The sequence below is a fragment of the Saccopteryx bilineata genome, chromosome 4 (assembly GCF_036850765.1).
Source record: "Saccopteryx bilineata isolate mSacBil1 chromosome 4, mSacBil1_pri_phased_curated, whole genome shotgun sequence".
NCBI lineage: Eukaryota > Metazoa > Chordata > Mammalia > Chiroptera > Emballonuridae > Saccopteryx > Saccopteryx bilineata.
In genome coordinates, this window is record NC_089493.1 from 245288580 (window position 1) to 245315939 (window position 27360).

At 38.9% G+C, this 27360-nt stretch overlaps 1 protein-coding gene and 2 pseudogenes across 5 annotated transcripts in view; 2 read left to right on the top strand and 1 right to left on the bottom strand.

Moving 5' to 3' along the window:
- The window catches only part of AP3S1 (adaptor related protein complex 3 subunit sigma 1), a 90683-nt gene that overhangs the window by 16074 nt on the left and 47249 nt on the right, over window positions 1–27360 (top strand). For all 5 annotated transcript variants that reach the window (XM_066274121.1, XM_066274122.1, XM_066274125.1 and 2 more), the window contains exons 2-3: window positions 4487–4578; window positions 8700–8811. In XM_066274121.1, coding sequence (XP_066130218.1) covers window positions 4487–4578; window positions 8700–8811 — 204 coding nt within the window. The remainder of the gene's footprint in view (window positions 1–4486; window positions 4579–8699; window positions 8812–27360) is intronic.
- On the bottom strand, window positions 15684–26971 carry LOC136334050 (UPF0711 protein C18orf21 homolog; annotated as a pseudogene).
- On the top strand, window positions 25563–25681 carry LOC136336797 (U2 spliceosomal RNA; annotated as a pseudogene).

Genomic DNA, 27360 nt, shown 5'->3' on the forward strand with positions numbered 1-27360 from the left:
CCTGATAAATCTGATACCCATCTGAGAGTATACATAGTTATTACAATATTATCAACTGTATTCCCTGTGTTATACTTTATGTCCCCATGACTGTTTTTGTAACAGTTTGTACTTCTGAATCCCTTCCCCTTTTTCACCCATCCCCAACCCCTCTCCCATGTGGCAACCATCAAAACGTTCTCTGTATCTGTGAATTTGTTTCTTTTTTTCTTTGTTTTTTAAATTTCACATATAAGTGAAATCATATGTTATTTGTCTTTCTGTGTCTGACTTACCTCACTTAACTTAATACCCTCTAGGTCCGTCCATGTTGTTGCAGATGGCAGGATGTCATTCCTTTTTATGACTGAGTAATATTACTGTGTCTATTACTGGACACTTAAACTGCTTCTATATCTTGGCTATAGTAAAAAGTGCTGCAGTGCACATATGGATTTATATGTCTTTTTGAATTAGTGTCTTGGGTTTCTTTGGATAAATACCAAAAGAGAAATTGCTGGGTCTTTTTTTGTCTCTTGTTACAACCTTTGTTTTAAAGTCTATTTTTGTCTGGTATAAGTATTGCTACCCCAGCTTTTTTTTTTTTTTTTTTTTTAATTTTCATTTTCAGGAACTGCATTTTTCCTAGGCAGCATATGTAAGCATCTTGGTTTCTTACCCATTTTAGCCACACTGTGTTTTTTGATTAGAGCGGTTACTCCATTTACATTTAAAGTAATTGTTGATAGATATGTATTTATTGCCATTTTATTATTCATAATTTGGTTCTTTTTTTCCTTCTTAAAGTCCCTTTAAAATTTCTTGTAATACTGGTTTGGTAGTGGTGAACTCCTTCAGTTTTTTCTTGTCTGAGAAGCTCTTTATCTGGCCTTTAATTCTATTTTTTATTTTTATTTATTTTTATTTTTTTTCATTTTTCTGAAGCTGGAAACAGGGAGAGACAGTCAGACAGACTCCCGCATGCGCCCGACCGGGATCCACCCGGCACGCCCACCAGGGGCTACCTCTGCCCACCAGGGGGCGATGCTCTGCCCATCCTGGGCGTCGTCATATTGCGACCAGAGCCACTCTAGCGCCTGAGGCAGAGGCCACAGAGCCATCCCCAGCGCCCGGGCCATCTTTGCTCCAATGGAGCCTTGGCTGCGGGAGGGGAAGAGAGAGACAGAGAGTACAGCAGAGGGGTGGAGAAGCAAATGTGCGCTTCTCCTGTGTGCCCTGGCCGGGAATCGAACCCGGGTCCTCCGCACACTAGGCCGATGCTCTACCGCTGAGCCAACCGTCCAGGGCTCTGGCCTTTAATTCTAAATGATAGCTTTAATGAATAGAGTAATATTGGTTATAGGCCATTGCTTTCATTACTTGGAATACATAATGCCTATCCATTCTGGCCTGAAATGTATCTGTTGAGAAATCAGCTGACAGTCTTCTGGCAACTCCCTTGTAGGTAACTGTCTTTCTCTAACTATCTGTCTTACTCTTGCTGCTATTTAGAGTCTTTGTCTTAATTTTTTTTAAGACTTTATTCAATTTACAGAGAGGAGAGAGAGGGAAAGAGGTAGAGAGAGGGAAAGAGGTAGAGAGAAGGAAAGAAGTAGAGAAAGAGAAGGAGGAAGAACATCAACTCCCATATGTGCCTTGACCAGGCAAGTCCAGGGTTTTGAACCGGTGACCTTGTGTTCCAGGTCGACACTTTATCACACTGCGCTACCACATGTCAGGCTGTCTTAAATTTTTGGAATTTTAATTATGACATGTCTTAGTGTGGGCCTCTTCGGGTTCATCTTCTTTAGGACTCTGCACTTCCTAGGCTTATGTCTATTTCTTTTTCCAGGTTAGAAGTTTCCAGTCATTATTTCTTCAAATAGGTTTTCAATCCCTTGCTCTCTCTCTTCTCCTCTGGTGCCTCTATGATGTGAATCTTGGTATGCTTGAAGTTGTTCAAGTGGCCCCTGAAACTACTCATTCTTTTGGATTTCATTTTCAAAAGTTTTTGCTGTTCTGATACAGTGTTTTCTGCTACTTTATCTTCCAAACTGCTGATTTGATTCTCTGTTTCATCTAATCTACAGTTGATTCCCTCTAATGTACAGTGTGTCCATAAAGTCATGGTGCACTTTTGACTGGTCATAGGAAAGCAACAAAAGACGATAGAAATGTGAAATCTGCACCAAATAAAAGGAAAACCCTCCCAGTTTCTGTGGGATGATGTGGCAGCATGTGTGCATGCACAGATGATCACATTAACATTTTGTATACAGCGGAGCAGCCCACAGCCATGCCAGTCGAGATGTGGATGGTACAGAGGAAAGTTCAGTGTGTTCTGTGGCTCACTAAATTCGAATCCGTGACCAAAGTGCAACGTGAATATCTGCACGTTTATAACGAAGCGCCACCACATAGGAATAACATTACTCAGTGGGATAAGCAGTTGAAGGAAACCGGCAGTTTGGTGGAGAAACCCCGTTCTGGTAGGTCATCAGTCAGTGACAAGTCTGTAGAGGTTATACGGGATAGCTACCTAAGGAGCCCTAAAAAATCTGTGCGTGAGTCCTCATCTACCTGCACTGAATAGGTATGAAACTGGGAGAGTTTTCCTTTTATTTGGTGCAGATTTCATATTTCTATCGTCTTTTGTTGCTTTCCTCTGACCGGTCAAAAGTGCACCATGACTTTACGGACATACTGTATTCTTCATTTCAGTTATTGTTTTATTCACCTTTTTTGTTGAAGTTCTCCCATCCAAGTACTAACCAGGCCCGACCCTGCTTAGCTTCCGAGATCAGACGAGATCGGGCGCGTTCAGGGTGGTATGGCCGTAGACATGTTGAAGTTCTTCTTACTGAGATCATTGAGCATCTTTATAACTAGTGGTTGGAACTCTGCATCTGATAGATTGTCTCCATTTTTTTTTTTTTAGGTTCTTATGGAATTTTGTTGTTCTTTCATATGGGACATGTTTCTTTGTCTTTCATTTTAGCTGTCTCCTTGTGTTTGTTTCTAAGTATTAGGTAAAGCTGCTATATTTATTGGTTTTGATGAGTGGCCTTATACTCTGGGTGTCATAGGGGGCCCAGTGGTACAGTCTCCCAGGTCAACTGAGCTGGGTGCTCCAGGAGAGTCACTTGTGTGGGTTGTGTGTGCCCTTTTGTTGTAGTTGAGCCCTGATTGCTGTTAGCACATCAGGAGGAGGGATTGACCCTCAGGCTGATAGATTGTGAGGACTGGCTGTGACTACAGTGGAGGGGCTGCTGTACCTGGGTTGAACCTCCAAAGCAGGATTCTCTTTAGTGAGTTGGTGCCTGCCAAGTCTGCCCTTTTAGTGTGTCATTTGTGGAGGGTCTCTGGTGCAGGCAGAGGTCAGCTATTGCCTGTGCTCTGTCCAGGGCTGCTTAATATGAGCTACAAAGTGCTCTACAGATGGTTGCCACTTGTGCTAGGCTTGGAGGAGCTTGGGAGAGCTGAATGGAGGCTGGCCACCACTTGTGCTGGGCTCGGGGCTGCTGAGCAAGAGATATGGGGCACAACAAGGCCGATGCTGCTTGTTTGGGGTTTGTGAATCTTTAATAAGAGGTTTTAGGAAAGTCTGAAGCATAAGCCAAGACAGGCCATTTGTGTGGAAAAGCCACTGGAAGCAGCTTAGGTGGGTCTGCAAGTTGGGTGAGGCAGGGTTTCAGGGAATCACCAGGATGAGGAAAACTGTGTTAGCTAGGTTAAGGGAAACTCAGATATGGCATCTACCCAAGAGTGCAGGCTGGGTCAACAGCAAGGATCAACAAAGGAACAATAGCCTCTGCCAGCACTTCTGTTTGTATGCCCCTCCAGTCCTCTTCTTGAAGCCAGACAATCCAATTCCTCCCTCTCTGTCCCTGGTATTTTTTGAGTTGCCTCCCCAGTGCAGGTGAATCTGTCAGCGAGTAAATCTATGAGCAGGCCCTTTCAGAGGAATGATCGGGACTTCAGCAGCTCTCCATCTCACTCAGCCACAATCCTTTCTGGTTTTCACAGCCAGAAGTTATGGAGACTTCTTTTCTCACCACTGGAATCCTGGACTGAGGAGTCTGGTGTGGGCTGGGACCCCTCACTCCTCCAGGGGATCTTAGCACCCCTGGCTTATTTTTAACCACTACATGTGGGTGTGGGACCAGCAGTTCAGATTCTCCGCCTCTCCTACCTGTCTCCACATGGGTTCTTTAATATATACTGCTCACAAACTTTAGGGGATATTTTATCACTTCATAGTCATTTTGAAATATCCCCTAATTTATGTGAGTAGTATATTTTTAGTTATAGGACTTCTGTTCAACTAATCTTTAGGAAGTTCTCAATGATGGTTGTTCTGTAGTTATAATTTTGATGTGGTTGTGGGAAGAGGTGAACATAGTATTTACTTACTCTGCCATCTTGATCAGAAGCCTCTTTTAAAATTTTTATTATGCAGTTAAACCTGTACATTTGATCCTAACGTATATGAATTATTCTTTCTCAGAGTGAAGATACACAACAACAGATCATCAGGGAGACTTTCCATTTGGTATCTAAGAGAGATGAAAATGTTTGTAATTTCCTAGAAGGAGGATTGTAAGTAAAGCATTTCATAGACAATTTTAATCTTTTACTATATGATTAAAATATATACTGTTTTATCTGCTTATGGTAAAAGTTTCCTAACTTTAATTAATTGGATCAGGTAAATTAATTGCCATCTATGTTAGCTATAAATATAACTTAAAGAATTTTTTAAAGATATGCTATTCTTTATTTTCTTATTAAGAATTTTATAAAAGTATTTTATATAAAGGCAGTATATTCATATGGCAAAAAAAATTTCAAGGAAGTAGTATAAAATGTAAATCAAGAGTTTCTCCCAGTTTTAGAACTTCTCCCCAGTTTCTTGTGTATCCTTCTAGAAAATTAATTTTGCTTTGACTAACATATAAAAGTATGATCTTAAAATATTGTATTTTACCTGTGGCATCAAACTATGTATGCTAGTTTGCATATTGCTTATTTTCACTTAGTGTTTTTAAAAAGTTTGCATGTAAGCCCATCTACAACAACCTCATTCTTTTTTTTTTTTTTTTTTTTCTTCATTTTTCCGAAGCTGGAAACGGGGAGGCAGTCAGACAGACTCCTGCATGCGCCCGACCGGGATCCACCCAGCATGCCCACCAGAGGGTGATGCTCTGCCCCTCTGGGGCATCGCTCTGTTGCATCCAGAGCCATTCCAGCGCCTGAGGCAGAGGCCACAGAGCCATCCTCAGCACCCTGGCCATCCTTGCTCCAATGGAGCCTTGGCTGCGGGAGGGGAAGAGAGAGACAGAGAGGAAGGAGAGGGGGAGGGGTGGAGAAGCAGATGGGCGCTTCTCCTGTGTACCCTGGCCAGGAATCGAACCCGGGACTCCTGCACGCCAGGCCAACGCTCCACCGCTGAGCCAACCGGCCAGGGCCAACAACCTCATTCTTTATGATGACTACAGGTTATTTTTTTGAGTGATAGATCAGTTCATTAAATTTTAGTTTACATCCATTATTATTACAAATAAGACTGGTCTACTTTTTAAATGTATGTCATTGTATATGTATGCATATGTATGTATAGGAATATCTATACTGTATATAGATAGATTATAATTCAGCTAATATATCTTTGTATTTTAAATGAGTAAGAATTGCTTATAATTTTTACAGTTATGTGTCAAATATATTTCAATAAAAGTAAATTAAAAAAATAAAATGACATAATTAACTTGCCAACTATTATAAATACTTTTAAATTAGTGGGTTTTATGAAAAGAATTTGCTCTCAAATAGTTTTGTGAATGTTCCCCCATGTTTATATAATTAATTTCTTAGTAAGGTATTTCCTCATTTAAATTTCAAAAACTAAACTAACTGAGCCTCATTATGAATAATCACAGATTTGTCAGAGAAACTTACAGTTTTGTATTTTTTTTATTTTGTTTTTTAGATTTTATTGATTGATTTTTAGAGAAAGAAGGGAGAAAGAAAAAAAGAGGGAGAGAGAGAAAGAGGGGGGAGAAGTGGGAAGCATCAACTCATAGTAGTTGCTTCCTGTATGTGCCTTGACCAGGCAAGCCCAGGGTTTCCAACTGGCAGCCTCTGCATCCCAGGTTGACACTTTATCCACTGCGCCACTGCAGGTCAGGCTACACATTTGTGTATTAAGGTATACAATGCATATTATGAAAAATATGATAGTAGAGAAGTCATCCTTATCTGAATATAAATTACTTTTTATCATGTAGAAAGTTTACTTTCATTTATTAAAAGGTTATAATATGCTGTACATAAATTAACAAATATTTGTCAGTTTAGTTATTCACTCAAGGTTTCAATTTAATAGTTGAGATGGGTGCACCTGCTTTCTGATTTTAATTTTTATTTTATTTTATTTTTTTTCTGTATCCCTCCAAAACTGGAAACGGGGAGGCAGTCAGACAGACTCCCGCATGCGCCTGACTGGAATCCACCTGGCATGCCCACCAGGGGGCGATGCTCTGCCCATCTGGGGCGTTGCTTTGTTGCAACCAGAGCCATTCTAGCACCTGAGGCAGAGGCCATGGAGCAATCCTCAGCGCCCGGGCCAACTTTGCTCCAGTGGAGCTTCAGCTGCGGAAAGGGAAGAGAGAGACAGAGAGGAAGGAGAGAGAGAGGGGGGTGGAGAAGCAGATGGGCGCTTCTCCTGTGTGCCCTGGCCGGGAATTGAAACCGGGACTCCCGCACGCCAGGCCGATGCTTTACCACTGAGCCAACCGACCAGGGCCCTGCTTTTAATTTTAATTGTATTTTTTTTATTTCTCTTAAATTTAATAGTTTAGTTGTCTTTGCCATTCCTATTCCTGTCATATCAGCCTCTTAATCTCCTATCTCAAAAGAAACCTATCCCCCAGCATAGTTCACCATATGTGTTAGATATGCAAGAAATGATGGATCGAACCAGGATACTATTTGAACTAGAAATTCTGACTTGACTTTGTGATTATTCTTTTCCAACCTTATAAAAAGTAGAAAGCAAATATTACATCAGAAATGAAGCTGCATATCTGGTTTAGTTCTAGTTTTGTCACTAATAGTACTCTGGTTTTCTCAGATAACTTAATTCTTGTAACTCACATTTTACCTGTGTAAAATGAAGTATTTGGACTAAGGATTTCTAAAATTCTGTGGTTTTATGTGGTGTACTACATTCCATACAAGAATTTGTATTAATCTTTATTAGTATTGTACTGTATATAAAAATGAAATTATATTTTTAAAGGCAAAATACATACTTGCCATATTAATTTCTTTGCTTTCTTTTAATAATATTAATAGCCATTTTGAAACTTTCAGAAATTTGGTGTTCTTTTAAAGCTGATCTAAAGAAAGTTTAAGGCAATTACTAAATTACTGATTCCTGATGAAATAAAGCTTGCTGTTTGTGTTCTTTTTGTCTCAAGGAAAAATTACAATTATAACCTATAAAAATCTCAGAGAATCATTAAAGTGCACATACATATTTTTAATTGAATCTTTTCTAGAAACATCTAGCACACTAAAAAATTCTTTTGACAAAGATTATTTTTCATTTTGCTATCAGAGAACATAAAGATAGTGTATTCTTAGAGAAATTGTTTTTATAGAATTTGTAAATTCAGTGTTACTTTTACTGAGTAAGTAATAGATGCCATTTTCCCATGTCTTGTTTGAGTGTTCAGTGAGCTTTGATTACATTTAGTCTTGATTTTTATCTTACGTTTAGAGGGTCTTTTGAGAAGGTAAATGAACTAATTATTGTAAACTTAACTATGAAATAGCTAAACTGTATTTAGAAAAATAGATGTTTGGAAAGATTTTTTAAATGCTGTAAATTTCAATATATTAAAAACATTTGATGAAAGAATTGAGTATCTCTTAGCTTAGGTGTTTTTTTGTTTTGTTTTATTGTTTTTTTTGCATTTACACTTCAAAAACAAATATATTTTTGGAGATCTTGTTGGGAAATCTGTCCAGACTTAAGAAGAAATGTCATTTTGTTTTTCTAGTTGCTAATCAGTTATAGTCTGTGTAACTTACTGTGACCTATGGAATTAAATTTAGGAAGCACTTACAAATGCCCTATGATCTGATTTCTATCCCCCATCTGACTTCATTGTTTCCTAATCTTTGCTGCAGGTCATCTTTTTCTTCCCTAAACATTCATATTTTGTTCTTGGTGAAATGATGTTATTATTAGTTGTTACCTCTACCTGAAATACTCCTCTAAATTTTGTCATGCCTGGCTCATTATCATTATATCTCATTTAATATCACTCTTAACATGTAATCTTAAGTAACGAATTCATCAATATCATATCATCCTATTTTGATTCTCTTTGTAGTGCTTTCCATTCTGATAATTTTTTCTTATTTGTTGCTCCTTATCCGCTGTCAGTGTCTGACACATAATAGGTACTCAGTAGATAGATTAGTGAATGAATTAAAATTAAGCACCAGCATCACTTACTCAACATTTTTTTAAAAAACAGCCATTTTAATTTACTTAGTCTCTGATACAAGTTCACTTGAAGGCTATAACATTAAATGTTACCTTTCATTTTATAAAAGGTTTCTAAGCAAATTACCAGTTTGCTTGAGCTAATGAAAATGTTTTTTATTTTATTCTTATAATGTTCCTATTGTTTTGTTTTGCCATTTAGATTAATTGGCGGATCTGACAACAAACTGATTTATAGACATTATGCAACGTTATATTTTGTCTTCTGTGTGGATTCTTCAGAAAGTGAACTTGGCATTTTAGATCTAATTCAAGTAAGTTAATATTCACCTCTATCTTAAATAACAATTTTGGCATTTACATTTTTAAAAACTTGTATGTTATAAATTTTCTCAAATGACGTTTTGTTTGGTAAGAAATGAAGTGTTCCATAGTAAATATTGGGTGGGTAAAAGGGAAGAGGGATGTAAAAACACATAGACTAACTTAATCTGATTAAGACTAATCACAACTAATTCCATCACACTCCTTTTTTCTTGTTCATGTAAGTCACCACATGAAGCCCAAGACTCATGGTTCTCCTTACCATGTGTATCCAGATCTGACCCCAAAACCCATTCTTCTCTGTCTCCTGAAAATCTTTCATACTATCGCTGGAGCTCAAGGTCAGTCATCAGCAAATTCCTCTTTATCTACAACCTCTTCTGTTAATATTACCTTCACCTTATTGCTCTAAGTTAAATCTGGTTTCCCTGATGATATTACCTGCAGTGCATTCCAGTGGTAGCAGTTTTCTTTCATGCTTTCTTTTTCTTTATACCATTGAGCTTGCAGGTGTTCTCCTTGCTTCTACCATTGCTTTTTCCAGACCATTGTCTCTTCTAAAATACCTTCAAACTTTATCTCATGTTATCAAATTTTATATCACCTTTACCCATCTGTTGCAGTAGTTTTTCATTTCTGCCTTCAATTCAGATTCTGTGAAAAATTTTCAAGAATGTAAGATTTTATCATACTTGCAAGCTAACAAGTTAACTACCACAGTTTCATGGATGCTGGCAAAAGACAAGAGATTCCTGGGCCAGAAACAAAGGTCTGTTACTAACAGCAAAAGCAGTAGCCAAAGTAACAACATTTGTTTACACTGGGTCCCCAAGTCCCAATTTTCAAAGTGTGACTTGAAAAAAGGCCATATGATACTTACATACTCAGTCAATTGAATTATAGTAGAGGAACCCCAAGCTTAGGAAGCTGGAATCTTTTGTAATAGACACTAAGAATGTCTGCCCTTGAAATGGAGGAAGAGAACATTTTCTAACGGCAAACCTTGGAAACCTTTAATTTGGAACATGACACTATTTTCCAAAGCTGTTTGCTAGACAAGCTTGTTTGAAAAGATAGTTCACAAATAAAGGCAGTCAGTAACTCTGCTCACGTTTTAATATAGGAACAGGAGACTCCTGGAGAATTATTCACTACATTCACTTCAATACTGCTTGCGATTTCAGTGTTCATGTGAATAATTCTTCCAGTATACTGTTTTTTTCAAACATGGAATTCCTTTTCGCCAATGAATTTTGCCCTCTACCCCAGTCATTGTAATCAGAACAAGCCGTGTTTATGTTGTCTATCACACCAGCCAATAGGTAGAGACAACAGTTGAATCTTATGATGTGCTTTATTCAGATGGTTGGTCAACTGAAAAGACAAGGAACAACTGTGCCTCCAAAGCCTACCTTAACATCTTCAGTTTATAGGCCTCTTTTATAGGGTGAACAGGGCTAGTTAGGAGTGGGAAAGGAATATAGCTATGTGTCCTTTCTCAGGTCCAGATCCTATTCTTCATTAGGCATTGGCTCATCATCCTTGGATATAAGGATTACAGCTTTGTTACTTTCCTCAAGGAGCTGGATTGGGTCCAGATGCTCTTGTGGTCAGGGCTGTGGACTCCTGCATCTGGTCTGGTTTTCAAGGTCTGACATCTGAGCTAGGGAAGCAGTCTTGCTGGCATCCCTATGCCTAGAGGGAAAAAAAAGAAAAACAGTCCTACAATACAGAGTGTAAGATTCATGTATCGGGAATATGTCTACTGTCTAACCCTTTATGCTACTACTTATGGTATTTTTAGATCTTGTCTTTATTGAAACTTCAGTACCTCCATTATTTCATTTTCACAGTTTGCACTCTCTGCCACCTCATATCTTTCGTATCATGATTTATGTTACTCCAGTAATTCCTTGATCCTATTGGGATCTTAACTCTCTTAAATCTTTTTATTTTTCTCCACCATCCTTGATCCTCCTGATATCTTACTTTCCTTACCCAGCTTAAATTCTGTGGATAGTCATAAAAATCATAGCCTTGTATATATTCAACTCCTCCCCTGTATCTATATATATGAATATAATTAGAGGAAAAACACCATAGTCATAATTACTGGCTTCATTTTACATTAATGATCCCTAACCTCGTTCCCTGGTCCATTCACTGTTCCATACGCTATACAACTACTGATACATTCTCCTCTCTACTTAAACCTCTGGCATTTGTAGCATCTTGATTCCTAATTCACTGAGAAAACTAAAGAAATTAGAGAACTTCTACAGACTCTTCTCTCTTTCCAATGAGAAATCAATTCACTGTACCCCTAGCTAAGGCCAGTTCACCCACTTATGTACAATGAGTTTTCTCCTCATTGCAGTAGCAAGTCTCTCTTTCTTCTGTTATTTTTTCTTTATTTTTTATCTTAATTTTGTTTTTAATTATCTTAAGCCTTGGGACCAGATAATGTACAAGTTTGTGTTGATCATCTTTTCTCCTCTACTTTACTGTTTCTGTGAGCTGGCAAAAGCACTATTACCAATCACACATATATACAGTAATTCCATAGTTCTTGAATAGCTTTTCATGACAATCCTGAATTATAGCTTAGTCTGACTTAAAGAATTCAGAAGCAAAGTTTGTTTCTATATTTTGTCACTGAATTTTAAAAGCATCTAACCCTATAAATCACCTATAAAATGTGAGAAGTAGTAATTATTTTTATTTGATATTATACATAAAGCACACTAAAATGCCTTTTGTAAGTAAAAAGCAACAGTTTAGATACAGGAAATTTTAATTCAATTAGTATAGTTAGGACCAAAGAGATAAAATGGACACTGCTAGCCCTTGCCTTTTAACAGGCCAATGAGCACAATTTCAAACACAAGTGAGTTTTGCTGTTCTAAAAGACAGTGAAGGGATTTCTTCAGTATTTAAACATATTAATGCAAGCAGTTATATAAATCTAAATATAAACCAATCTCCTACAGGTTTTGAGATGTTCACCAACTCTGAAAAGTTGAACATTATGAATAAAGTTTAATTATATTTTTAGAGGGGGAAAACAGTGATAGCACTTGCAGAACCAAAATTACCATCAAAATTCAAAAACCTGACCATATTCATTTAACCAAGCCAATCTTATTTAAATTGACTGCCCAAAAGAAATGTTCTATCAGCCGTTCGAGATCTGGTGTCCTTGCTGTTCCTCAAACATACTACTAGGTAGGCATGCTTCTACCTCAGAGCCTTTGTACTTTCTGGTCTTTCTACCTAGACTGCTCTTCCAATTGATGTTTTCATGGCTAGTTCCATTATTATTTCAGGTCTTGACCCAGATGTCATCTTCTTATACAGTATTCCCTGGCCCTTCTCTTTGATATTTTCTAACCCCTTACCTACTTTTATTATTATTACTTTTAGTACCTGTCACCATTTAGTATACCATATATTTGACTGACTTTATCTTATTTATTGTCATTTAGCATTACAAGGATATAAACTCTATGAGGGTCAGGATTTTTCTTTATTTTGTTCACTTATTTATCCCCAGTCTGTACAAAGATTCAGACACATAGTAGGTCATCAAAAGATAATTGTTGAATGAATGAATTTAATGCCAGGTATTTAGTATTCTTTGTAAAATAAGTGACAGCAAAACCCAGAGGTTGAGTTAGCTAGAGAAGTAAAATATACTGGTTGCTATGTAATAATAACATTTTTTAAAAATCTTAATGCTGGTTACATTGATGTGTTTAATTTGGTGAAAATTATTAAGCTCTGTATACACATAATTTTTTGTACTTTTTGTTTGTGATACTCCATTAAAATTTAAAAATGAACTCTGACACAGTGAAAAATGTAGTTGCTACAAATAATTGTATTGTGTTAAGATTATCATGCAGGAATGCTCAGGCATGAGTCAGTCACTTTAAAAACATTAAGTGAACAAAGATGAAAAGAAGTAGCTTCTTGTTTCTGTTTCTTTCATAAAACATGAAAATAAGCTGTTCTAGCTTATTTATTTATTTTTATAGTTTAAAGTATCTAACTTATTAAAGAGTGTTTGAAAAACATATTGAATGTAATACTAGCCTATTATTTAAAAAATGTGTGTCTGTGTTCCATAGAAAATTTATCACAGCTCAGTTGTCACTATGTTATATGTTCTAGTGTAAATTTTAGACCTGGAAATAATAAAAAATTTAAGATTTCACCAGAGCAAATGAAAGGCCACTTACAGTGAATATTACCATAGGAGTGACAGAAAGCTATAAAAATGAAAAATTTGGTATCTGACTGAACATCTACAAGTAGTCAAGAATATTTCCTTTTATTTTTTTTTAATTCAGTGAGATGAAGGGAGGCAGAGAGACAGGCTCCTGCATGCGCCTGGACTGAGATCTACCCAGCAAGCCCCCTAGGCAGCAATGCTCTGCCCATCTGAGGCATTGCTCCATTGCTCAGCAACGGAGCTCTTTAGCGTCTGAGGTGTAGACCAGTGGTCAACCCCTGGGCCGCGGACCGATACTAGTCCGTGGGCCATTTGGTACCGGTCTGCAGAGAAAGAATAAATAACTTACATTATTTCCATTTTATTTATATTTAAGTCTGAATGATGTTTTATTTTAAAAAAATGACCAGATTCCCTCTGTTACATCCGTCTAAGACTCAGTCTTGACGCTTGTCTCAGTCACGTGATACATTTATCCATCCCACCCTAAAGGCTCGTCCATGAAAATATTTTCTGATATTAAACCAGTCTGTGGCCCAAAAAAGGTTGGGGACCACTGGTGTAGACCATAGAGCAGGGGTCGGGAACCTTTTTGGCTGAGAGAGCCATGAACGCCACATATTTTAAAATGTAATTCCTTGAGAGCCATACAATGACCCGTGTACATTACGAATTATCCAATTAAAATTTGGTCTTGTCCCAGAGGACAGCTGTGATTGACTCCAATCATCCACAACCATGAACATGAGCAGTAGGAAATGAATGGATTGTAATACATGAGAATGTTTATATATATATATATATATATATATATATATATATATATATTTATATATATATATATATATATATAAATATATATATATATTTATATATATATATATATATATTTTTTTTTTTTTGTATTTTTCTGAAGCTGGAAACGGGGAGAGACCTTCAGACTCTCGCATGCGCCTGACCGGGATCCACCCGGCACGCCCACCAGGGGATGATGCTCTGTCCCTCCAGGGCCTCGCTCCACCTCGACCAGAGCCACTGTAGCGCCTGGGGCAGAGGCCAAGGAGCCATCCCCAGCGCCCGGGCCATCTTTGCTCCAATGGAGCCCCGGCTGCGGGAGGGGAAGAGAGAAACAGAGAGGAAGGAGGGGGGGGGGGGTGGAGAAGCAAATGGGCACTTCTCCTATGTGCCCTGGCCGGAAATCGAACCCGGGTCCCCCGCACGCCAGGCCAACGCTCTACCGCTGAGCCACCCGGCCAGGGCCGAGAATGTTTTATATTTTTAACGTTATTATTATTTTTATTAAAGATTTGACTGCAAGCCAGATGCAACCATCAAAAGAGTCACATCTGGCTCGTGAGCCATAGGTTCCCGACCCCTGCCATAGAGCTACCGTCAATATCTGGGGCCAACTTGCTCCATGGCTGCAGGAGGGGAAGAAAGAGAGAGAGAGAAGCGAGAAGGGGAGGGGTGGAGAAGCAGACAGGTGCTTCTCCTATGTGCCTTGACCAGGAATCAAACCCAAGTTATCCACACGTCGGGCCAACACTTTACCACTGAGCCAACTGGCCAGGGCCAAGAATACTCACTTTTTAAAAAAACTTTTTAAAGATTTTATTTATTGATTTTAGAGGGAGAGAGAAAGGGGGTGGGCAGGAGCAGGAAGCACCGATTCATAGTAGTTGCTTCTTGTATGTGCCTTGACCAGGTAAGCCTAGGGTTTCAAACCAGAGACCTCAGCATTCTAGAAGAATATTTACTTTTGCATGCAAAATAGAAATAATGTTTAAATTTTGCTAATATACAATCATGCAGATGATTGTGGGAAAACAAGGACACACATAGTTGATTGTTTTTCCAAATTAGCATTATAGACACCTAGAAAAGAGTGGATCCTCTCATTGAGGTCTTATGAAAGAAAATAATAAATAATGAAAGCTGCCAATTAAGGGAGAAAACACTCAATGTCCATAAATGTCTTTACTACTTACAAGAATCTTTCATATATATATATATATATATATATATATATATATATTTTTTTTTTTAAAGCTGGAAACGGGGAGAGACATTCAGACAGACTCCCGCATGCGCCTGACTGGGATCCACCTGGCACGCCCACCAGGGGCAATGCTCTACCCACCAGGGGGCATCGCTCTGCCGCGATCAGAGCCATTGTAGCGCCTGGGGCAGAGGCCAAGGAGCCATCCCCAGCACCCGGGCCATCTTTGCTCCAATGGAGCCTTGGCTGTGGGGGGGGGGGGGGGGAGACAGAGAGGAAGGAGGGGGGGTGGAGAAGCAAATGGGTGCTTCTCCTATGTGCCCTGGCCGGGAATCGAACCCGGGTCCCCCGCACGCCAGGCCGACACTCTACTGCTGAGCCAACCGGCCAGGGCCTCTTTCATATATTTTTGATTCTCAGAACCACTCTGTGAAGTAGGCAGGTTTTAGTTATTCATTCTAATGAGATATTTTCTTCATAAACACTGAAGAATGCCAAGAAAAGTTTGCTTTTGGACCCTAGTTTTTATATATTTAAATAATAAATAAAAGTTTTTTAAAAGATGTTTTTTTGACTAACTTTAGTTTCAGAAGTCGCGTTAAACATTTCTTATTTTTATAGTCCATCCATTACAAAAAAGAAGGGAAATTTCTGAAGCCCACTTTTGAATTTTTTTGGGATTCACTCTAAGCAATATTTTTAGTTGAGAGAAGTGTTTGTTTTGCTACTTATTTATTTATTTACTTATTGTAACAGATAGGGACAGACAGGAAGGGAGAGAGATGAGAAGCATCAATTCTTCATTGAGGCTCCTTAGTTCATTGATTTCTTTCTCATATGTGTCTTGACCTGGGGCTACAGCAGACCGAGTGACCCCTTGCTCAAGCCAGCTACCTTGGGTTCAAGCTGGTGAGCCTTGCTCAAACCAGAGGGGCCCACGCTCAAGCTGGTGACCTCAGGGTTTCGAACCTGGGTCCTATGCGTCCCAGTCTGACACTCTATCCATTGCACCATTGCCTGGTCAGGCTGTTTATATTTTTTGAGGAATAATGACTATTGATTGTCCAGATGTAGGTGTTCTGAAAATCAGTGCTGGGCACATGTCTTTGGAGCCAGACATACTTTTATTTAGGTTTACAGAACTTAGAGTCTTTCTGGTATCTTTATACTAAGTTTATTCACAGGATGGTAGGATTGCTCTTCAATGTTGATAGCTTCTACTTTTACCATGATATTTAACTGTTTTGTTTCTTATTTTACAAGTAATCAACAATACACTTTCTGAATCTTTGTACTTTTCCACATTTTTTTGCTTCTTTAAAATGGAGTGTATAATTTCTTCTCATCTAAGAAGTTTCTATATTTTTAGTGTCAGTTTGAGCTTGGGTTTGAGATGCACTCAAGAATTGTACAGAACAAGTGAAAACAATATGGATATGTTTCTTCCAAAACACTTGAAGCATAGGAGATAGTGGGTCTGGCCCTGGCGTTTATCTTGAAGTTTCCTCACCACAGCCTCAAGCTACTGTTTCTGCCTCATTCCCACCACTGTCCCCATGCCGTTAAGACCCAGTGTCAAAACGAGACTCTGGAAGCTTCACAGCTTATTTAGAATTGATTTTCTTGCTTTGTCTAGCCTCTAGTTTTTAGGAAGGCAAGTTTAAAACATAAATGTGGAAGATTATAAACCAAGAGTTTAGATCAAAACCTCTAGGTTTTGCATATTCTTTAAAGAATGGATCAAGAAAATGTAATAAACTTCAACATATATTATAATTACTAAATATATGCTTAATTTTGGTATCTTGGATATTAAAAATGACCAAATCCTCATGGAAGCATATATTTATGCACCGATTTCATGTTTCTAAGATATGCATATTGTCCCAGATTTGACTATCTTGTATATAATTTGAGATAAAGCATTGTTAGTAATTTTTTTGTTACCAAATTGAATAATCAGCTTCTGGTTTATTTTTTCCTTTTTTTTCTCTATAAATTGGAAAAAAGTTGATCCTTTTTGTTTCTGATGTGTACTATTTCAGTGTGATAATGACTGCCATATAAGCAAATTTCAGAGTTGATAGCTAGTTTATTTTAGAGTCCTTTCTGTTGTAGGATATCTTCATTGGGAATGTTAAAATATTTACAAAGTGAGAATAGAAGTTCATTAAATGTTCATGTTGGTTGTTTGAGTTATTTATAAGCAGTCATTGTGTCCTCAATTAATTTATGCCAAACTGATAACGGAGGCATAAAAGTTCACCAGATAATTCCAAATTCTGATATTGTTTTCTGTACCACATGTAGCAATTACATCACCATTAGTCTTTTTCACTTGTAGTTTAGTAATAATTGATAATTAACAGCTAAATGTTTCTTTTGATATAGAAATATATTTTGGCCATGTTGTTAGAATATACATATAAACTAGAGTTCCATATATAGCATTTGTCATAACTATGGTATTATAAAGTACCCAATCCACAATTCCGCAGGTTTTCTAGAGGCACGTAGTCCAAATAAGTTTTTGAAAAGTTTTATTAAAGGAGGAAATTCATTAAATATGCCAGCCACATATAGCTTACATGGGGTCAATCGTGTGTCTCATTAATATTCTAGGGGATGGTTATATACCGTTAATTATACATGGGTGGGGAAATAACCTGACATTACAGTGTAAGCCTATACCTTTTGTTTTCTCCTATACAGGTTTGGGGAAAGGATGAAGGGAGGGGGATGGGACACAATTTCATTAGCAAGTTTATAACATTTGTCTATAGGATTCATAAAAAATGCTTCTACACTAAAACTTACAAGGCAACATAATGGTAAAAATGTCACTTTACATACTAAAAGACAATTCCTATAATTTTCTAGTGTTCATTTGCTATTCCTTTGTCTAGAGATACATACATTAACTACATGCTTTCAGGAGGGGAGAGGTAGTTTCCATAGGGACAAATGCCTGTAAATGGTCCATTAGTATAAGAAAAGGTTTAATGTAGTCTTTTCTCTCCCTACACCTGGCTAGCTATTCACCCATTCCCCCATAGGTATGGGGAAAGGTCAGAGAATCCAAGTCTCCTTCCTCTTCTGCATTTACAACACAATGTCATAGACCATCTTTGTTTTATGCTAATCATACAAGTACAGAGATCATTTACAAAATCTCTCTGTATGCCTAGCCCAAATTAATAAAATGTTCTTTAAGCTTCCTAAAATATTAATACTAATTCCGTAGCCTTTTGTACCTTACAACAATGGTACTGAGTATTAGACTAACTTTTGTGAAATTATTGTATTAATGACTACTAATGCTAAATTAGTTTGAGATTGAGTATATCATTTAATCTTTATAAATTTCGTTTTTCACCTGAAAAGTATGCCTGTTTCAATATGCTGCCTACCCTCATGAGCTTGTTTGAAAGATCAGTGAATAAAAGCAAGCTAATAGCAGTTAAAATCATTCAGGCTCCCGTTTATATTGGCTGTATAACTTTGGACAAGTTATTTAAAACCTCTTTGACTCTAATTTTTTCATCTGTAAAATAGGGGTAATAATAATACCCACTCTTAAGATAGGAGTGGTTATTAAAAAAGATATTGTACAGTGGTACCTTGAGGTATGAGCAGACCAACATACAATTTTTTTAAAGATACAAGCTGTGACTTGGTTCATATTTTTGTTTGCAATTTGAGCAAAATTCCAAGATACTAGTCATGATTTGGGAAACTGCGCTAGTTGGCACATTGGTGCATGGGTCCAGTATTGGCAGCACAACACTAGCATCTCGTTCTTTCTCACATGTTACCCACAGAATCAAGTTGAATCTCATGCGCTGTACTTGTTTTTGCATTATTTTTTTATTTTTTACTAACTTTTTTTGTGTGCTATCATGGAGCCGAAGAAAGTGAGTGTAAAGGACAGTAGTGGGAAGAAGAAGAAAATGATGTCGATAGAAGTAAAGCAGGAAATAATAGAAAAACATGAGTGTAGTGTACGAGTGATTGAACTGGCAAGGCTGTACGACCGCAATACATCTATAATTTATACCATCCATAAACAAAAGGATGCCCTCAAAAGTGCAAATCCAGCTAAAGGAACTACAGTTCTGTCCCAATTAAGGACAAATATCCATGAAGAAATGGAGAAGCTTCTGCTGGTGTGGGTGAAAGAGAAAGAGCTGACAGGAGATACAGTGATGGAGACTGTAATATGCAAAAAGGCACGTATTATTTACAGCGACTTGTAGAAGAAAAGACCCATCAACCTCAAAAAAGAGGCAGCAGAAGATACATTTAAGGCAAGTCACCACTGGTCTGAAAATTTCAAGAAGAAATCTGGCATCCACTCGGTGGTGAGGCATGGTGAAGCTGTGAGTGCTGACGTTAAGGCAGCTGAGGGCTACATCACACGTTTTGCTGCACTTATCGCAAAGGAAGGCTATATCCCCCAACAAGTGTTCAATGTGACAAAACGGGATTGTTTTGGAAAAAAATGCCCTGGAAGACTTTTCATCACTTCAGAGGAGAAGAAGCTGCCAGGCCGTAAACCCGTGAAGGACCGTCTGACCCTTGCATTGTGTGCAAATGCTAGCAGTGACTGTAAAGTAAAGCCACTGCTAGTGTATTGTTCGGAAAATCCTTAAGCCTTTAAGATTCACAAAATTCTTAAAGAGAAACTGCAGGTTATGTGGCGCGCCAATGCTAGGGATGGGTTACGCAGCAGGTTTTTATTGAATGGGTCAATCTTGTCTTTGGTCCTGCAGTGAAGAAATATCTTCAAGAAAAAAAACTTCCGATGAAAGCATTACTAATCCTTGAAAATGCTCCAGCCCTCCCACCTGGTCTTGAAGATGACATTCTTGATGAGTTCAAATTCATGAAAGTTCTCTTCCTCCCGCCCAACATGACTTCAATCTTGCAACCTATGGATCAGCGGGTCATTTCCAATTTTAAAAAGCTTTATACAAAGCACTTTTTCTGCTGCTGCTTTGAGGTAACTGAGAATACAAATCTAACCCTTCAAGAGTTTTGGAAAGATCACTACAACATCGTGATATGTTTACACATTATTGATATGGCATGGCAAGAGGTTACAAGAAGAACGTTGAAGTTGGCATGGAAAAAGTTATGGCCTGATATTGTTGTAGACAGAGACTTCGAAGGATTCGAACCAGAGACCAAGACCGAGGTAAGAAGCATTGGAGGAGATTGTGTCCCTCGGAAAATCAGTGGGTTTGGAAGTAGATGAGGGTGACATAAACGAGCTCGTCGAGGAACATGAGGAGGAACTCTCAACTGAGGAGTTGAAAGAGCTACAGATGCTACAATATATAGAGCTTCTGCAAGAGATTAGTAGTGAGGAGGAAGTGATTTCTACAAGTGAAATTAAAGACATGCTGGCAATGTGGGAGAAGCTTTCAAGTTTCATTGAAAAGAAACACCCAGAAAAAGTTTCAACTGGTTGTGCTTCAGCACTTTTTTTTTTTTTTTTGTATTTTTCTGAAGTTGGAAATGGGGAGGCAGTCAGACAGACTCCCGCATGCGCCCGACCTGGATCCGCCTGGCATGCCCACCAGGGAGCGATGCTCCGCCCATCTGGGGCATCGCTCTGCTGCAACCAGAGCCATTCTAGCACCTGAGGCAGAGGCCATAGAGCCATCCTCAGCGCCGGGCCAACCTTGCTCCAATGGAGCCGTGGCTGTGGGAGGGGAAGAGAGAGACAGAGAGGAAGGAGAGGGGGAGGGATGGAGAAGCAGATGGTCACGTCTCCTGTGTGCCCTGGCCGGGAATCGAACCCAGGACTCCTGCACGCCAGGCCAATGCTCTACCACTGAACCAACCGGCCAGGGCCTGCTTTAGCACTTTTTAATGAACTTATTTGTTACATTTCTATAATATTTTAAAAGGCAGGCAAAAGCAAACCTCTTGGGATAGATTTTTATTCAAAAGTCCTGCAAGTGAAAGTGTCGAAAGTGCAGACAAAAAGACAAAACAGGTGCTGATTAAATGAAAAATACATAATGTTAAGCTTAGGTTAAGTTTAAAGTTAAGAAAGTGCATTGTTTTACAATTAAGTTTTTGTTGGTTTCATTTTAAGTAAAGAAAGTGCAGTTTTAGTTTTGTTTAAAGAAAATACAATTTTAGTTTACATTTAGTGTTAAGAAAGTGCAGTTAAGTTTACGTGTCTACAGTACCTGCATCCCTTCCTCCCTCTCTCCCTCTCTCCTCTGCCGTTCACTTCCATTAGCCACACTCGTCTGTCTCCAAGGTAAGAATACAGTACTAAATAACTCTTTTTTCTTTTATTTCATATATTTTGTTATGCATTAGTAAAGTATACATGTGTGTTTCTTAATTAAAAACATGTCTTCATACTTTAGGCTGGTTTGAGGATGTTTCACAGGGCTGGAACAGATTAAATCTATTTCAGTTATTTTAAATGGGAGAAATTTGTTTAATATACGGGTTGACTGACTTATGAGCTTGGTTACAGAACAAATTAAACTCGTATCTCAAGGTACTACCACCGTACATAAAACTCGTGGCTAAATGACATATACTAGTCAGTGGTTTTTAGCTAACATCATTAAAGCATATATTAATTTTTAAATTTATTGATTGATTTTAGAGAGAGGAGAAAGAGAGCAAAAGGGAGGAGGAGCGGGAAGCATCAGCTTGTAGTAGTTGCTTCTCATATGTGCCTTGACTAGGCAAGCCCAGGGTTTTGAACCAGCGACCTCAGCATTCCAGGTTGAAGTTCTATTCACTGCACCACTACAGGCCAGGCAAGCACATATTTATAAGGAAGGGATATAAGATATTATTTATTAGTATACAAACTGAATTGGATAAAGAAGTCTTTTAACCTTTTCACTTTTATAAGAATTTGTTACTCTTTTTAATTCTTTGTATGTGTAATGGCTTAGGATGCACGCATTCTATGTGGTGATAGACTTATGTGATATCAAAAAGATTTAGCCTGACCACGGGGTGATGCAGTGGTTGGAGTGTCAGACTGGGATGTGGAGGTGGTTGCTGGCTTGAGCAAGGAGTCACTTGTTCTGCTGTAGCCTCTCTCTCAAGGCACATATGAGAAAGCAATTAGTAAACAACTAAGGAGACTAAGGAGCCACAACGAAGAATTGATGTTTCTCATCTCTCTCCCTTCCTGTCTGTCTGCTGTCCCTATCGGTCCCTCTCTGTCTGTCTTTGTCGCAAAAAGAAAAAAAAAAGTAGACTTAATTGGGGATACTTGTAAGCCAAAAATACTTAGGTGAAGAAAGATCCTCTAATCTTCCCATTATTGTATAAGAAATTATGCTACGTGGCCCTGGCCGGCTTGCTCAGTGGTGGAGCATTGACCCGGTGTGTGGAAGTCCTGGGTTTGATTCCCAGCCAGGGAACACCAGAGAAGCGCCCATCTGCTTCTCCACCCTTCCTCCTCTCCTTTCTCTCTATCTCTCTTCCCCTCCCGCAGCCAAGGCTCTATTGGAGCAAAGTTATCCAGGTGCTGAGGATGGCTCCATGGCCTCCGCCTCAGGCGCTAGAATGGCTCTGGTTGCAACAGAGCAATGCCTCAGACAGGCAGAGCAAATCGCCCTCTGGTGGGCGTACTGGGTGGATCTCAGTCCGGCACATGTGGGAGCCTTTCTGCCTCCCCGCTTCTCACTTCAGAAAAATACCAAAAAGAAATTATACTGTGGTAGGTGCTACCTAACATAGTATGGTGTGCCTATGGAGGCCTCATCACATCTCACCCCACATCATTGTTCTCTTTTCTTTTAACTAGGCTTGAAAGCTTCCTTGTCAATGTGGTGACATCCACACTACTTATGCTTTAGGCTGTATAGGTTTAGGTGCCACCAGTTTTTAAAAATCTGTGGAATTTACTGACTAGCACTTAAGGACTGTGGGAGGTTTCAGCTCCCTTATTAGGAGGTTGAGGCAAGGAGAATAAACCCCTGATTCCATGAGAAGATGAGTTTTGGGGCCAGTTCCTCTTGGCAGCCCTGGTCAGTTGGCTTATTTTTCAGGTAATCCAGAGTGAGTGCCCAGGATCAGATTAGGACAATTCTGCTTGCTGCACTATGCTATATTACCAGAGTATTAAAACTTTGTTTTCAGTAAGATTTGTTTCTTAAATAATTGTAGGAAACCAAAGAATATTTCTGTAAATAATTGAATTAGGCAATGCTAAACCATTCAGCATTCCTAAGATTTTCTCCCTATTTTCTTGTTACGATTTCTAATTTCCAGTAATTAGAAATATAAATTTTACTTTTCAGTTATTTATATTGCTACTTCTTCATGATAAATCCTGGTATTAAATTTGGTGATACTATAATTTACATATTTTGTAGACACATCAGCAGTCCTCTTAGGGGGCATCATAGTGTCAAATTGGTGTTTGGAGTCAGATGGTAAGGGTATGACTATTGGCTTTGTCATCTAACAGTTATATAACTGAGCAAATTACTAAGCCTTATCTATCCTCAATTTACTTGTCTGTAGGTGCTGATATTTATACCTACCTTGCTAGTATTGTTGTAGGAATTAGAACTAATGTATGTAAAGCTGTCAGCATAGAGCCTAGAATATATTAGACATTTTTATTATTTACTTGAAGAAAGTCTTTTGGAACTCAGGTACTTAAAGTTAGAATTTTGGAGCTAGAAACAACTTAAAATTTAATTTCCCCCTTCAAAGTAGATTTGATAGAGAGGAAACAACTCAGCTTATGGTGTTTCTCTTTAAGGTGAATTCTTCATTTTCCAATGTAGAATGGTAGGTTTTCAGAAAGGGATTGGATCTACTGGGCACTCTCCAGTACCCTTTGAGCTTGGTTATTCAATTTTTTTGGTTCTTTAAAATTAAAAGAAACAACTTTTCATGTTGAAATTATTTCAGATTTACAGAAGAATGGCAGCAAGTATACAATACAAATAATCCTTCCCTATTCTATCTTCACCCAGACTCCCCAAGTTTAACGTCTGCCATATAGCCACAGTATAATGTTTAAAATCAGGAAATTAACATTGATACAATACTATTGTCTAATCTGCAGACCCTACAAAATTTGCCAATTGTCCCATTAATGTCATTTTTTTTTTCATTCAGATTTCAATTCAGGTTATATATTGCATTGTTTTTATGTCTCCCACATCTTGACTGCAGTATTTCCTCATTTTTGTCTTTTATTCATATCTTTCATACCTTGATTCTTTGAATAGTACTGGCCAGTTATTTTATAGAATATTCCTCAGTTTGGATTTGTTTGGTTTTTTTAAATAAATAAATCAGGTTATGCATTTTGGGCAAGAATACCATAGAAGCAGTTACTTCCATTTTAATGTGTCATATTAAGAGGTACATGATGTCATTTTGTCTTATTATTTGTGATAGTTATTCTGATTTCCTTGGTTAGATGGTGCCTCTCAGGTTTACTGTAAACTTCCATTTATACTTCGTGTTTAAAAGTATTTTATAAAGAATAATTATGAGACTATATTAATATCCTTTTTCTAATTCTGTTTTTGGTCATTAATTTTAACTTATTTGATCATTCTTGCCTGAAAGAATTGTTATTATGGTATTTGCCAAGTGTGATTTTTCCATTATGCCTTCCGTATTTATTAGTTGAAATTTTGTAAGAGAAAACTTCCTAAGATTTTTATTTACTTTATTTTGTTTTAAATCAGTGCTCAAAACATCAAGTGTACCATGTTTAATTTTAGCTAGAGTATCTTTCAAGGCCAAATACCATTTTTATTTTATTTATTTATTTATTATTTTTTTACAGAGAGAGAGGAATAGACAGGGACAGACAGGAACAAAGAGACGAAAAGCATCAATTATTAGTTTTTTGTTGCAACATCTTAATTGTTTATTGATTGCTTTCTCACATGTGCCTTGACTGTGGGCCTTCAGCAGACTGAGTAACCCTTTGCTCGAGCCAGCGACCTTGGGCTCAAGCTGGTGAGCTTTTGCTCAAACCAGATGAGCCCTCGCTCAAGCTGGCGACCTCGGGGTCTTGAACCTGGGTCTTTCACATCCCAGTCCAACACTCTATCCACTGCGCCACCACTCAGTCAGGCCAAATGTCATTTTTAAAGTCAACTTTTGCTTAGAAGTTTAAAAATATATATAGTACTTCTAACAATTTGTCAGTATGTTTTTAAGATGTTCTCACGATTAGCTTCTGTGTAGAGAAAGACATAATCAGAGGTTACTTTCATTTCTAAAATTAATATTTTATATCTTAGCCTTATAAACTCAAAGCCCTTATTCTTCCTTAAATTTCTAAATCCAACACACAAGTTATATTAAATCACTTTAATGGAGGGGCTGCAATGTAATTAAATTTCCTATAGTATAAGCAATTTTGTTTTGCACAACACTGTGTTAATGTGGGTGGTAGAAGTACGGAAAGTTAAAAATTTGCTCTATGCTTTTCTGTATTTTCCAAATTTTCTAAATTCTTTTTACTACATTAAAGTACCATCACTTCTCGGTCTTTTGGCTAAGATCAAGTGTAGTATCTGTTCTTACCAGTTTAAAAATATTTTTTTGTTGGAAGGATCTAGTAAATAAGATCATGGGTTCTGCAGTGAGACTTTCTGGAACTTAATAAGGACTTGACTACAAAATTGTATTCGTAGTTAACTTTTTGCTTTAGATTACTCCTGTGAATGGTTGCTACTAAAAATACTGGCCTTACAGGGTTACTGTGAAGGGTTAAAATAAAGTAATCTGTTTAAAGCAGAGGTCCCCAAACTTTTTACACAGGGGGCCAGTTCACTGTTCCTCACACTGTTGGAGGGCAGGACTATAAAAAAAAAACTATGAACAAATCCCTGTGCACGGAAGACAAGATGGCAGTGGAGTAGGTGGATATACCAATTTCCACCTCCAAGAACCAAAGTGGATTACAAACTAATTTTAAGAACCATCATCTGGAAAAACGAACTTTGGACTAAACTAATAGGACTCTTCAACCAAGGAACACTGAAGAAGGCACACTGAGACTGGTAGGAAAAGCTGAAACAAGGAGAGGGCTGCCCAGCTCCCTGGAGCAAATGGCAGCCAGGAGAGGCTCGCATGGTGGGAAGTGAGTTTAACAGAGAGAGGAGGGTCCTGAGTCCCAGGAACAAAGCCCCAGACTGAAGCCCCAGAGCCAGAAGAGGCGTATGGACAGTATTTAGCTGGAAACAAGACAGGATACTGTTTGTGAGAAAGAGACTGATTTCCAAGATCCAGGATTCTTCTTAAATGAACCGCGCAGAAAACCTCTCTCACAACCACTCACCTGGGGCTCCAGGGGATGGGGAGATAGGAGAGGTCCAGAGTAGCAGGAAAAGAGTGTAATCTAGGATGCACAGGGAGAAACATTTTGAGAGACAGCCACCCTAACCTCTGGGACGAGTCACTCCCGAAATCTGAAGTGAATATTTCCCCTGGAAACAGCAATACCAGCAAAGGGAAGCAGGACACCAGCCAAACAAGCTCTCCTGCAGCACTCAGAGCAGAGTCACTTAGAAGGAGGGAGCTTTCGGGACTACAGTAGTGAGTGTTAGGGTCTGAGCTGCAGCACACCCACCCACACGGCTGAGGGCTCGCCAGAGGGCAGGCGGTGGTGGAACGCGGAAGCGCGGTTCTGTCGGCAAGGGCGGAACCTGGCTGTCCACCACTGTGGTCCAGGTGTGAGCTCAGTCTTGTCTGGCTGGGGAGGAGGGGACATGCAAAAGTATTCAGGCCCAGCTGCGGACAACCTGCAATCCAGCCTGAGGGGGAAGGGCAGAAACCCTGGAAGGGTTGGAGAACTGCCCTTGAGCAAGGGCACAGGAACACAGCCTTGCCCCGCCCGCGGAACCGAGGCTTGTGGCCTGACTTGGGAGCCGGCTTCTCCCATGGGAGTAGAGCCAAAAGCCCAGAACAGGCGGAGTCCTGCTACTGAGCATGGGCACGCAGTCCTGCCCAGCCTGTGGAGCCAAGGCTTGCAGCCATTCCACGAGTGGGCTCCTCCTGCAAGGGCGAGGTGAAAGCCTGGAATCAGGCGGACCCACAAAGGTGCTCACCCCTGCCCTCAGGGCTGAGCATAACGCCACCCATGGGGGCGGGGCAAAGGCCAAGGCCACCAAGGCTTGTACACCAGAGCCACTCCCGTGAAGGAGAGGTGGAAACCACAGCAACAGCCCCAGTGGGCAGGCACCGGCAACGCCCATATCTGAACGCCCTAGGCAGCAATAGCAAAGGGGGTGGAGGGTCTTCAGACAGACCACACCTAGGGAACACAGGCCA